The 14,633-nt window shown below is 46.6% G+C and overlaps 1 protein-coding gene and 1 long non-coding RNA gene across 2 annotated transcripts; both read right to left on the bottom strand.

Annotated features, from left to right (window-relative positions):
* Nucleotides 1-2,326: 2,326 nt before the first annotated feature.
* On the bottom strand, nt 2,327-4,198 carry LOC111856405 (class A basic helix-loop-helix protein 9). The gene has a single exon (XM_023836339.2). It carries the CDS (start codon nt 3,780-3,782, stop codon nt 2,949-2,951), a length of 834 nt encoding a protein of 277 aa, XP_023692107.1. The 5' UTR covers nt 3,783-4,198; the 3' UTR covers nt 2,327-2,948.
* Nucleotides 4,199-11,100: 6,902 nt separating this feature from the next.
* On the bottom strand, nt 11,101-14,633 carry LOC140579129 (uncharacterized). Its single transcript, XR_011983322.1, has 3 exons — nt 14,590-14,633; nt 12,892-12,967; nt 11,101-11,873 (listed from the first exon to the last, which is right to left on the bottom strand). It is a non-coding gene; the product is annotated as an uncharacterized lncRNA (long non-coding RNA).

The following is a 14,633-nucleotide window of genomic DNA, read 5'->3' as shown; positions in this document are numbered from 1 at the left end:
ACTTTTACGTCACTCTCGATCGACGTTTGTCACGATTCTGCGCAGGCGGAAGTCACCATATGTCCCCGTCAGAGTGCCAAACATGGAGGAGAGCACAGAAGCTGGCCAGTGGAGGGACAGGGAGAAGCTGGATTTAATAAGTATTTGGGGAGATAAATCTGTTCTGGCAAAACTGGAAGGTTCATATCGTAACCGGCCAGTTTTCGAATGTGAACAGGCAAACAAAAAATCAGATCTGAGCGGAAAATCAGAATTGAGCATTAAGGCCTGCAGTGTGAACGTAGCCTAAGTGGAGGGAAAAGGGGGCAGGCATGGCGGTTGGCTGGGGGGGGGCAGTTTTCAGGCTATTGTGATTGTGATCCAAACACATTTTTATTTCATTTTGTAATAATGTAATAACTGCATCCATCCATTTCCAATAACAAATTATCCAAAACAATGTTCTTGTCTTAACAAATGGCTTCACTTTAATTGCTGAGACTGATGTTTATACCAACAATACAAATGAAACAATTACTGTATATTTGATTTATGTTTTTAATTGAGCTTATTGCAAGAATCAAACAAATGGGTTATTTGTGTCTCATTTAGGCCAATAAGAGGGTGCGGGGGCTCTTTGGGCATCACTGTGGTTTTAGACCTGCAGGGTTGGAGGTATGAATGTTGCCGCTGGCATGTGCTTGCATGGAGTTTGCATGTTCTGCATGTTCCATGTTGAGTGGGATTCTTACGGGTGAACTGGGTGCCCCATCCAGAACAAAGACGGTGTGTGTGGACTGGTATCCCGCACGGGGGGGCGGGGGGGGGCACTGGCTTGCTGCTTGGGATAGGCTCCAGCAGGATAGATGGGTGGGTGGATGGATCGAAGAAAATGATGAGGATTATTATTATAATACTTACTATTATTATTGTCTCACACCTTTGGGAGCAGGGTTCGAGTCTCTGCCATGGCTCCACGTGAGTTTGCATGTTCTCCCCGTGTCGTCGTGGAGTTTCCTCCAGGTACTCCGGTTTCCCCGCCACAGTCCAAAGACATGCTGAGGTTAATTGGAGTTACCAAATTGCCAGTAGGTATGCATGTGTTAGTGAATGGTGTGTGAGTGTGCGTGAATGGTGTGTGAGTGTGCGTGAATGGTGTGTGAGTGTGAGTGAATGGTGTGTGAGTGTGAGTGAATGGTGTGTGAGTGTGTGTGAATGGTGTGTGAGTGTGAGTGAATGGTGTGTGAGTGTGCGTGAATGGTGTGTGAGTGTGCGTGAATGGTGTGTGAGTGTGAGTGAATGGTGTGTGAGTTTGAGTGAATGGTGTGTGAGTGTGTGTGAATGGTGTGTGAGTGTGAGTGAATGGTGTATGAGTGTGAGTGAATGGTGTGTGAGTGTGAGTGAATGGTGTATGAGTGTGTTCTGTGGTGGGTCAGCTACCTATCCTGGGGTCCTCCCTGCATTGCACTCGTAGCCTCTGGGATAGGCTCTGGAGCCGCCGAATAGGACAAGCATTATTATTGTTATTATTATTATTATTATTATTATTATTATTATTATTATTATTATCACTACTACCGAAAAGTAATGCCATAATATCCACCTTATTCCACTTCTACTTGTGTTTGGTAGCTACACATGCCATGCAGGAGAAGAAGAAGAACATCCCATAAAGTCAAATATCCTGTCAAACAAAGAAGCAGCCATTTCACTTCTATCTGTCTGTCACTCTTCGAAGCATTAAATGTCACACAGTGCCACATGCTAATCACAGTCAATTCCTCACAGCACATTATATTCTGCGTTGACTGGCGCTCCTTTACTGTGATGAATGATACTGTCTGTGATAAGTGCAGCACGGGGGGGGGGGGATTATGACATTGTGACTGTGTGTTGAGAGGAAACCAGTGTAGAAAAACCCGTCTTTCTGCAGGTTTATGGTCCAGCGTTAAATGGGACTAGGCATGGAGACGCACTGCATTTCCAACGAAGTAGCAAGAAGTAGCTGAACATGCAGAGAGTGCATCTACATCCCAAATGTCATGAAACAGAGAACCTCAGGAATCATCTACCTGACAGCTGAGGCAGCATCTCCCATAATTTCTGCTTAAACTGTCGACCCTCAGCGAAGCTTTTCAAGCAAGCAAATGAACATTTATACATTGGCTGAAAATGAATGCATCTAATTCAAGCAGTCATTTTAATAGTGTCTTTTGCAATGTTTGTGCATTAAATATGTAGAGAATACAGACATAAACACAGCACTGAATTGTCATCTATATTTTTTAACTGTTACAAACTTAAATTTGTGTGAGTTTTTCGAAAGAATAGAAAATAGAGACATTGATTTTTGGCACATTTTTATTAAAATTAAAATCAACGTTAAAATCAAGTTTCAGTCATATAAAAATAGAAATCACATGAAAATATTCTGTTACGCTGTCAAGTGACTTTGCTGGGGATTTGTGCGAGTTACAAGGTTGGTGTGGCTCTCTGTAAACAGGAAACGGGTCCCTCCAGGTAACACTGCAGGGACCACATCCTCCTCACTCTCGGCATCTGGACCACCTGCCCCATCGTCTGAATCCGGCACATGCCGGTAAACACTAAAGTTTATCTCATGGGGACCATTTCCGAAATCATCATCACAGACCATGCAAAACGACTGAATGTTACCTGAATTGATTTTTAGCATTTTTTTTAAAATTCTCGTCCCTGCTCATTTTCATTCCACTAAAATTGTCAGCCATATCAGCGCGTTTGCAACAGAGCGAAAGTTTTCAAGTGGGTGTTTTGAAATCGCGGCAAGTCCCGGACACGTCTGGCATTTTGTTAGTGACATTCTTTTTATTATTGTTTTTATTTTTTTGACGACGCATAGTTCGCATTTGAAACAGATGGAGTTTGCTGGTGATCTTTCAGGGCCCATGGCAGGGGGGGGTCCCTCCTTCAGAGCCCGTCCCTGGCTGTCAGTGCATGGACAGAGACTGCTGGTAGCCTGCCCCCTGCAGGCAGCCCAGCTGCCAGTGAAAGGGCAACGAGGTCGCAGAGTCAGACAAGTTGTCCATGTGATTCTGGTGGCAGGTGGCCCTGCTCCCGAACTGGTAGCCTGGGCTGGCGTTGCAGGTGTTGCCGTAATAGGGCAGAGCGCGGAGCTCATCCCGGGGGCTGGCGTAGTGTCCATGGGGTGCGCAGTACTGGCCGTCAGGGAAGTGGGGGGACAGCGGCCCCAGGAAAGCCGAGGTATCCATATAAAGCGGCTCCTCCGGGGACAGAACGTGGCCGTGGACCTGGTGCTGGTGCTGGGGCTGGTGCTGGTGTTGCCGGGCTGGGTAAATGTCCACCGATGCCGGGAAGCTCCTCTCTCCGGCCGGCTTGGGCATGGGCACCTCCGGCTGGCTGCGGCACTCGGTATGGGCGCACGGGCCGCACGCTCCAGCGGCAGGATGGGCACGCAGGAAGACAGAGAGCGAAGAGATGCGGTTGATGGCGCGGCGCAGCGTGGCGATCTTGGAGAGCCGCTTGCCGCCGAGGTCGTGCTTGAGCGCCACGCGCAGAGCGTTGAAAGCCTGGTTGTAGTCCAGGATGCGCTTGCGCTCACGCACGTTGGCGGCCACACGGCGTGCCTTGGAACGGGCCGGTCGCGTCCTCTTCCTGCTTGCCTTGGCCTCATCTGGCTCGCTGGGGCTCTCCTCGCTCTCCGCGTGGGACTCCTTAGGGCTGCCACTGTCCATGCCTGCGAGGCTCCCATCAGCCTCCTCTTCGGAGAGCTCAGACCCGGTGAAGCTGGCCCTGCTGGCCATGATGTCCTGCTAGCTGCGCGTGCGTGACTTAGCCTTCCCTTGCTGCGCCCGCTAACTCGCTTAGCTGCGCCCGCTAAATGCTTGCGTTGCCTGTGTACAGCTCCGTGTTAGCGTTCCGTTAACTGCCTGCGTTGGCGTTCTGTGTTAGCGCTCTGCTAACTACCTGTCTTAGCACTCCGTCAACGCCCCGTGTTAGCGCTCACACTTCCTGCATGCAGCTCCGCATTAGCACTCTGTTAACTAATTGCGCTGGCGTTCTGTGTCAGCACTCTGCTAACTGCCTATGTTAGCGCTCCGTTAGCTCCCTGTGTTAGCGCTTCGCGCTGCACTGTTTACGCCCGCGCTTCTTGCAGGGGCTCTCGCTCCTCTATGTGTCAGCAGAGTCATCCCTTCCAGCCAGGCAGGCATGAGGCTTTTTAAAGGGCGAGCCATGTGGCGTGGCTACCTGCGACGGGGGGAGGAGGAGAGAGAAGGGGGCGTGTTTGGTGTTTACGAGCTCCCTGCGGGCAAACGTGGGCGACTCCCACCTCCACTCCTCCAGCTCCTCTCGCCGGATCCTTGCGGCTCCTTGGCTGCAGGCTTCAGTCAGGCTGCAGACTTTGCAACAAAAACAAAACAAGGTGCCGTGTGAAGAATGTGACTTGGGCCTGGCAAACGGCGTGGGGCTTTTGCAGGGAGGCGCTCGGGTGCCGGTCCCGGCTCAGGCTGGAAATATAAACGTTCGCAACTTCAGTGGGTGTTATTTGTGATGCTTTATCTTACCTGTTTATGATACCTACACCGAATCTCCTACAAAGAGCAGGACGTCAGCTCTGTCTGTTTTCTCTGCAGCATGTGCACAGGATGCAGCAGGAAATGCCGGCTTTATTTTACACCACAAAAAGAAACATTTTCTGTATTTTAAGCGGGGGGGGGGGGCTGTTAATCCTGGTTTATGCCATACGGTGTCATCGCAGTCAACATTTTCCGTAGCCAAGACAGTGAGTGACCAAAGTCTGTCAAAACTTATCAGTGGTTATAAAAAAGCAGGCCTGCAAATATATATTCCCAGCTTCCCAAACTACTTTTTTCATTTCCAGCTCTCTTCCTCTTTTTTCCCCCCGGATGCTATCGTTTGTCTTGGGGCGTTCCGTGAAGAATTGGCCCAGCACCTTCATGACAAATTGTGGCTCTATCAGATAACCAGCCATTTATACATTTCGCCTTACACCTTCACCGTAGAGAGAAAACACTTATCACGCCTGACCTGAGCCACGGATATCTCCGTGGCTACAATTAGCCGTATCCCGTGAAATGATGGCCGCCTCTGCTGTGGCGGCAGTGAGGTGAGGGATGGTGTAATTTTGGTGTCTGCACAGGGACCGGCTCCGTAAATCAGGGATGAACATCCCTCAGGACAAGAACAGACAACGGCCAGGACTTCAAAGCTGGGGGGGACACAAATATTTTACAATTATCACCTGTAATCGCTGTTGGCTGAAGCACTTGGCCTCAGTGCTCAAGCCCCCCCCCCCCCCCCCATTGCGCTGCAAGTCAGTCTCGAAGGCAGCGGAACTGCTCGCCCAAATTAATGGATTATGTTATAGGCCAAATAGTAGGGCACTTTCTAGCTGTGATTTACTATAGCCAAGCCTCCCTCCTTAAGTGCCCCTTAGCTCCTACATATCTGTCATTCCCTGAAATTCCTGCATTAACATTTTTTTTCCAGTGTATTTTTCTTTATTTTTGTGCAATCGCTTTTACCTTTCTCACGTCCACCAAATTACTTCCCTGGGCCTTACTAATATTCCGATCAGACGATCATTTACCAATTAAGCTAGCTCTGCTTTTGAATATAAGCTACTTATAAGCGCGATTTAGTCTCTTTTTGCAGCACTTAAACATGAGGCTGGAGCAATGTCCTCAGAACAGCTGAATGATTATTTTGCTGTATTATGTTCCAAAAAGTGATTTATTTTATATCATTGTTGAAAGGCCTGTTGATTCAAACTGCGCATATGCCTAGATCCTTCTGGAAAAAAACATGGGTATGCACAGTAGCTCAACTGAAGGTAGCCAATGAACTACCCAATATGAGACATAAGCAAAACAAACTGCTACTTAATAAGAGTTATTGAACTGAGTCAATCAAATAGGTAAAATCAAAAACTGTACAGTCCATTTCAAAATATGCAGACATACAGTGAGACAAAACTGCATTTCCCTGCAGCTTTACCCGGAACAGGACAAACACATAAGACAATAATAAGTTGAACATAGATACAGGCCCCAGGTTAATAACGTCTAACTTACAGACAATTCATACTTACTAACAGGCTGCCAGAAAGTTTATCATGTTAAAAATTCCGGTTAAACACAATGCTTCGTAATAACAAATGCATGCAGTGCTTTATGACTCTCGTGACAACATTGTGATGCTTTAGCAGTTTGTCGGTACAGCACATTCAATTCTTTCATTATTACTCATTATTATTGTTATTATTATTTTATAGTATGTATTGTATTCTTTTTTGTCTGACCTATAAATTCATCTTAAAGACAGACTTAGGGAAGGGGTCTCATTCGTAACCTGGGTTCTGCCTGTACGCCGTACATAGTGCAGTGAGTAGAAAAAGGTGTAAGAGGAGCCCTGGTCACTGAATTACAGCTGTGCAGTGGATGTGATTGTATGTGCGCAATTCTAAACAGAGATAAACGGCTTACACTGAAAGAATATAATAAAAACGAGAAATAAGTTTTAAAGGATTCAAAAGCTTTATTGTCACTTGTACACAAGCAGTGAAATACTTGCTTGCGTACTTCCCCACTTGTTTGCATTCCTCCCAGAAACAACAACTATCATTGACAGAATAATGAGCAATAACACGCGTACAATGTATATGCGATATATACAATATACAATCAATATGCAATAACACACATTACACAAGTAGGACATTACTGACATTAAGATTGACAATTATTTTAAATGAATTCAACTCTTACAACCCTTGTCATAAACAGATGTAGAAAGCCAGTAATGCAATAGTTGGGGCGACAGAGAGCTTGGCGATTTGTGTGAAACTTATCGATTTTTTTTTTCCGCGCGTGAAAAATGGCTGAATCACCTGCTGCTGTCAACTTGAAGGCTCACATGGGTGAGGTGACAACAGGTCCGACAGGAAGAGGAATGACTGTACCCCCCGCTTTCTTATCAGTGGCAACAGCGGTAAACAAGCATAAACAAGCAGAATCTGGCACAAAAACACTTTGGGTGTAATGCTGCACAAAGGAAAGTTGGTGACTTTTTTTCTTTTTCCTTTTTTTTTCTTTTTTACTTCTGGGGCGCTGTCATTAAATCTGGGATTGCTGCTTTCAGAAACTTTTAAAGGAAAATTTACAGCCAGACACCAAAGGCACGGCTTCCAGGTATTTCTGAATTACCCACAATCCGAGGGGCCGGTGCAGAACAGCCGCGGGCCGTGTGTTGCTCTGCTTGGCCCCATGGCCCTGCACCGGGGGCCAAAGCCAATGAGACGGGGGGGGATTGCATTTCAGCGGACCCTACAGCCGAACCGGCGAGACGGGACAGTGCGCCCTCTCTTGCCCCCATCATGCCCCAAGGGGGTGACAGTGGTTTGAACCTTATGCAGACCATTGATAGGCCGTTGAAATCATTGCTTCCTTCCTGCCCTGCATTTATTGCAAGTGGCTAAGGGAGGTCGAGTGTGGGGTGGGGGTGCAATTATTAGGTGTTTCTTTCACATAATGAAGTTAGGAAGCTTTAAAAAGAATAAGGAGAAGTTTAACTGATAGATGATTGTAATCTGATGGCTTGTTTTGCTGCTGTCATATAAGTTCCGGATATTTCCGGAGGGCAGGAGGACTGTGGCCTTTCCAGTGTGAATCTTGGGACGCCACAGATGCATCTCCCTTCCTTCTGGATTATTACTGTGGATCTAGTGCTTCCTGCCCCATTTCGCCGTTGTGTCCCAGCCAGCACGATGGCAGCCATCGTCCTGCGATTCCCAGCCCAGGGTCACATCGAGGCGTGCATATGCGCCCACACCTGCTGCCTCGCCGCCACGGCAATGCAACCGTTAACGTGCAGCAGAACAGAGGTGTCGTGTTTCTGCGAGCCGGATTGTCATGAATTGCGGCACGGTGTTTTCTGCAATCTGGCACGGCAGTGAAAGACAAATACCTTCATGCTTATGGAAAAAAAGGTCAAGTGAGCATTACGACATCACATTATTATTATTTTTGCCGTTGTTCTGCCTTTAGAATGTAATTTGTAGGTTGCTGGCGCACGGATACACGCGTCTCTCTGTAATTTGAAATTAGCTGTAAAAATGTAAACCTTTGCGTGCTAATCACAGGTTGGAGTCCGGGAGGAAACTGCACTATTTTCCAACATGACTTGAGCTTTCCAGAGCTCAGCATCTTCTGGGACCTCTCAGCCCACTTAACCCATTTTAGGCTCTTTTAATCCACACTGACTAAAGTCTAGAAATGTCACGTTGAGCGAAAGGGGAGAACTGAGTGGCTAATAGGCTATTAAAAGAGCCCCCACTTTGGGATCTGCAGCGTTCTGATGCTGCCAGCAGTTGGCCACGACCGCTGGGACCGGCTGTGGTTCTGCAGGGTTTAGCCATGACCTTCAGGCCTGATGCCACCTCCTCCAACGTCCTCCATGTGCCGCAGTCTCACCAGGCTCCCGGGGCCCAGGTTATCGGTGGGTCCGGCCAACGGGGTCCAGCCAAGACCCCTGGCTGGTGTCCTCTGAAAGGCCTTTTCACTGGCTGGGGAGGAAGGAGATGAGTTCTGTGCGGGAAGGGGGTGGCAGGAGTTTGATGGTCAGGTACGTTAATTGAGGGTTTCTTGGAGGGAGCTGTTGGCGTGGGAACAGGGGACAGGCAGCCTCAGAGAGTGAGTGGGATTCCATGGCCGGGGGGCATGAACAAAACACTTATCCTGCACCCCCACCCTGGTCCCTGGCTTGCATACGTGTGCCACTGTGAATATGCATTTATTTCATACAGTTTTCTTTATATACCTCAGGGCTGTCACGGTTTCCTTTGCTCCTTTATGTCTTCAACTTGTGCAGGGAAAGTTATGCGGAAATTCTTAACAAGTACTTACATTTCCTTTGTGGTTTTTTTTTTTTGTTTGAGGAAAGTGGATCTAGGGAAAGTGATTGGTTGGACATACCGAGCATTTATCAGTATTCGAGGATATTTACACAGCCAGCCCTAACACTTACACTTGGCTCATTGTTTACATGTACATCAGAGTCTGGTAATGTTCATGGTGCACGATAACCTCAAATTACAACCCAGGAGCTGGCTGCAGGTGCTTTTTGTTCTCCTGTGCCAGTAGCTGCTCAGCAGAAAATAACACTGGCAGTGTTACAGTTTATGGCTGGTATTTATAATGGATTCCAGGAAAAATGTTAGTGAAGATGCTCCAGTCGGGGGTCTCCAATCCAGAGTGCTCTGAGGTCTTTGCTGAGAGTATGTGTTGGTGTCAGATCCTAAAGTTTGCATTGAAAACGCAGATTATGCAATACTACGATGACGAAAGAGGCAAATCGGTGTCCTACAGCGCAGACAGTGATGCGGGGAAAGATACCGTGGGTGACGTTGGCAACTAAATGTGGTTTTCATTCAAATTCTCCTCTCATGGAGATTTCTCACGCCTCAGGCCTTTATTATCGGGTGAATTTCACATCTTCACCCGGAACACGACAGTACGGCAGAGCGGTAAAGCGGCAAAGTTCAGACAGCCTGGGCTGCTAGGCAGGAGGTCAGGGGTCAAAATGAGGACCGTGAGAACAGCGCTTAGCCCTGATTGCCCCACTCAGACAGAGCAATATAGATGAGGGGCAAATTAAGCTTGAGGAAAGAGGTAGGAGAGGCAATAAGGGGATATGAGATTCAGAGCAAAATCGCTGCAGTTCTTATGGCAGGAAATGTTCAAGGTGCACGATCCCAGAGAAGCAGGAATGGTTATCAATGCGCATCATTAACGGCATCATCCAGCGAGGCTCAAGCTGTCGGCAAATCGCTGTCGGGGAAAAGCTGCGCGGTTCCTTGCTACTGGATTTGCCGAGAGGGATGCAAGCCTTCAAGATCCACCCATATCGGTCACGGGGGTTTGCCTTTAACACGTTGGTTTTAACCTTAGCCCACTTTGGGTTCTCCTCCATTGAGTGGAAAACAAACGTCCGTCGTCGCCGGTCGGAAGCGTCTCGTTCGCGCTCTCGAGTCACGCATCGCGTCTGTAATTATGGCACCAAGCTTCAAGCTTCTTCCACCCCATTTATAATGGAAAGAAGCCCTTGTTGTTTTTTTGTTTTTTAATTTTCCGAGGGCCATACCACAACGCTGAGTAATGCGTCCCGGCGAACGCACAGCTCCCGCTCGGCCCCGGCGAGATTTACGGCGGCTCCTGGCAGATTTACGGCCCTGCGCACGGAGCTCCGAGCATGTTGTTAGAAGCGTCTCTGCCCGCACTTTCTGACAGATGACAAGACACCGGTGATTACGAGTCGCCGTGCATAAATCAGACCCTTTATTGTGCACTCTGGTGACATCCTCCCCAGAATAACCATTTGAACGGATGGTTCAACCGGCCCTGCAACACTTTCTCAGTGTTTGTGAATCTGCAGGCCAGAGCCCCACTAATAAGCGGTTGTTAGTCGGTTGGTATTAGAGGTCTGGACCGTATTTTATAGATACATATTTCCACAGGGGTAATTAGGTTAATAAGTAAGCAGAGAGACTCTGGGTCCAGTTAGCTGGTCCTGACTTCTCAGACGCCATGTTAGTGCGTGTTTTCTGAGCTCAGGCCCGCTCCGTCTCTCCCCATTGGTCGGGTTATCGACAAAGCAGTCATCGTCACGCATAACTTCTTTTAAAAGGTTCGACAATTTCAAAATATTTCATGCTTGGATTTTTTTTTCCCCGACGCGCAAACTCACTTGTGCTGTATAAATGCACTTTGTTCCCTCTTTCATCCTAATTGCTCATATAACCAGCAAAGCCAAAATAAAAACCCAGAAGGACATTCCACTGCTCAGCAGTTTGGGATCAGTAAGCATTACATTTGCAACCTGATTTTGCTAAATTGCAAAACGACTACATTGTTACCCAAAAGCCTCTGCCAGTGGCAGGTATGGTAGATATCGAGGTGCGGCTTGATGAACAAGTGAGTTGATTTTCCCATTTTTGTGCATTTCTCCTACTGGTTTAGATTTTCTTACTGAGCACAGAGAGAAACAAGCGAGAATCGTCAGGAGGAAGGTGAAAATATCTTGGGTGTTTTACTGGACAGACGTGGCAGTGAGAGGAAGGGATGAACAATTCTGAGAGAATGTTCCAAATGAACACACTGCCTAGTCGGGTGTACGGGAGTGAGGCAGCATGTGACATCCTTTATGTGACACTATGTGACATCCTCTATTGTGACATCCGCTATGTGATGTCCACTATGAGACGCCCACTATGAGACATCCTTTATGTGACACTATGTGACATCCTCTATTGTGACATCCTTTATGTGACACTTACTATGTGACATCCTCTATTGTGACATCCGCTATGTGACATCCACTATGAGACGCCCACTATGTGACGGCCATTATGTGACGCCCATTATGTGACGCCCATTATGTGACGCCCACTCTGTAACGCCCACTATGTGACATTCACTATGTGACGCCCACTCTGTGACACCCATTATGTGACGCCCACTATGTGACGTTCACTATGTGACGCCCATTATGTGACACTCTGTGACATCCTCTACATGACACCTGCTATGCAAGGCTTGCATCAGGTGATAATCACTGACATCAGAGGCTCAGTCTTCTGTCCTTCTCACAGGTCAAGCTACCAGACCATAAAGCTCATGATCATCTAGGACCCTCTTTCTGCATCTTATCTTCCCATCTAATTTCATTTGTATCATTTGACAAGGGCAGCTGGACGTGCTCACTGGCGTGGAGGTGAGCTCCTACCTTTGTGAGGAAGCAGATCTTCCTCAAGCGTGCATGTGCACGTCCCGTCCCATCCAGCCTGCCGTGACTCAGCCTCATCCGGCACGTGGTGACTACAACAAACTGCACTGCATCACTGGAACATGACACACTGAAACTTTAACTTTTATGTGCATCTGCTGGTTTTCACTAAGCTAAAAACTTCAATACGTTGGATCAGTCCATAATGCATAACTGCTCTGACTAACTAAATGATTCAGTGGTTATACCATGTCAATGATGTAATGGCATCAATTAAATTGATTCCAATACATATAGTCAATAGCTAACATAAAAAGTCTTTATTCTCCCAAGAACATGCATTCATTGATACAATTCTACAACTGTTCTAGTGCTTCCTATATGTTTTCACCAAGTTATATGTTCCCAAGCTTCTGTATTTATTGACTGTCTGACTTGCTCCAGGCTGCGATGGCAAACAGGAGCACATGGCTTTTGGAGGGGAGGAAGGAACGTGCACTTCCTCTTGGGAGAGGAGTGGAGATTGGTGTAGGAAAAGCAGCGGGCAGAAACATGAATAAAAGATGGCCATTTTGGCATCAGCATGGGCACAGATTCAAATGAAACAGGCGTTGGGTCACAGAAGGGCTACAGCTTTGGGTTGTGCTGTGGGGGTTCAAGGCTTTTCATTTGTGGGCTCCATTTTGGAACCTTAACTCCCTTCAATCTTACATCAACGTCACTTGATGTATGGACTCGTTTTTAGAAACAACACCTTTGCAGTAAAAACTACAAAAATATGATTATGGAACTGGATGGTGTGGTGGCACAGTGGCTATCACTCTTGTCTCACACCTCTGGAGGGTTTGAGTCTCTGCCCCCAGCTCCACATGTGTGGAGTTTGCACGTTCTCCCCAAGTCCTGTCCTCAATTTCCCCTCTCCAAAAACATGCTAAGGTGTATTGGAGTTGCCAAATTATCCGTAGGTAAGTAGGTGTGTGTGTGGAGGGGGTTGGGGTTATGTACATTGTATAGACAAGTATTGGAACACCTGGCCATTACACCTACAGGAACTTTTATGACATCCCATTCTAAAATCAATAGGCATAAGTCAAGTTCTTCCATACTCACCCAACCATGACTTTAAGGACCTTGCTTTATGCACTGAGGCACAGTCATGCTGGAACAGAAGAGCTCCAGCCCCAAACTGTTCACACAAAGTTGGAAGTATAGAGGTGTTCAAAATGTCTTGATATGCTGAAGCATTAAGAGTTTCCTTCACTGGAAGTAAGGAGCCCAGCCCAACCCCTGAGAAACCCCACACCATTATCCCTCCTCCACCAAACTTTACAGTTGGCACAATGCAGTCAGGCGGGTAACATCTTCCTGGCATCTGCCAAATCAGACTGCCAGACAGAGAAACGTGATTCGTCACTGCACAGAACACGTTTCCACTGCTCCAGAGTCCAATGTAATGCTTGGCAATTGCGCTTGGTGATGTAAGGCTTGCATGCAGCTGCTCAGCCATGGACATCCATTCCATGAGGCTCCCAGCGCACAGTTTTGTGCTGGGCTTAATGCCAGAGGAAGTTAGGAACTCTGCAGATACTGGGTCAACAGAGCGTTTCACACAACATGCACCTCTGCAGTTTCTGTTGTTCCTAAATAATAATACCATTTTGCCCCAAGTATTGCACCAATACTATTGTCCATACAGTGTATATATTACATTGTATGGTCCCCACAATGTGATAAAAACCAGTTACTCTGACATAAAACATATTTATGAAAATATTTCACTGCAATGAAAAAACTAAAAATGCCAAGTCTTGTATTTTGTTTGGTTACTTATAGTTAACATCAGGGCTGGGTAGGGATTAAGGTTGTCATGTTATGATTAGAGTTTTCCCCATAGAAATGAATGGAGAGTCCCCACAAAGATATAATTAGAAACCTGTGTGTGTGTGTGTGTGTGTGTGTGTGTGTGTGTGTGTGTGTGTGTGTGTGTGTGTGTACCCTATCTTGTGCCAGTTGACCCTGCATAGGACATGCAAGTACGGTAAATGTGTGGATTGTGGAATTTCATAGCAATGCTGGCTATTCAGCTAAGCTAACTGCTACAATCTTCACCACATTTCCTCTTGAATAAAACTACAATTGTAAAACCCACATATATTTCTTTTGCATATCTTTCTCTGTGAGATTACATTTAATACAAAAATGACATGAAATGGAGTTTGAGTGCAAACATTGGTGTTCACATTTGCACAGATTAAAAGGAATCTTGTATGAGGTACGTTCAGTATAAATCCCTCCGCCATAATGAAGCATGACCAGAGTAACAGCACACCAGGTTTTCATTCTACTCAGCTAGAAGTTGCTGCAAAACTCCCCCATAACAACAGGAACATGTACAGTCAAACATGGGAGTTGGTTCTCTGTTCCCAAGTTGCATTTAAACATCTGTCGGATTTAATTCACTACAAAAGGGCAACATTTCGCTCATCAGCAAAACTGGTTACAAAAAACCATCCCCATGTGGACAGGTTTGCTTTCCACAAAGCCACTTCAAAATAATTCAGCTCATGGGTCATAAACCATTATCTCCCACACAGAGTTTGCCAAAGCTTTTGCAGACTTGTATTTATATATCTTAGATTCCATATATTTTTTTAGTTGATCACTCTTTCTTTTGGCAACAGTTTGCTGTGGCCATTTCCAGAGTATGGTATTTATCTTCAAACGGTCTTTCAAATGCACATCAGTTTTGTTTTTTTTTTTAACGATTTACCATCTGCTGATTGCCTCCATTCAGGTGCCACATCTTACCTGGAGTATATCTGCTCATCTCTGGGAATCATCTTATTCAGAAC

The sequence above is a fragment of the Paramormyrops kingsleyae genome, chromosome 17, assembly GCF_048594095.1.
Source record: "Paramormyrops kingsleyae isolate MSU_618 chromosome 17, PKINGS_0.4, whole genome shotgun sequence".
Classification (NCBI taxonomy): domain Eukaryota; kingdom Metazoa; phylum Chordata; class Actinopteri; order Osteoglossiformes; family Mormyridae; genus Paramormyrops; species Paramormyrops kingsleyae.
This window is presented reverse-complemented; position numbering and strand designations above follow the sequence as displayed.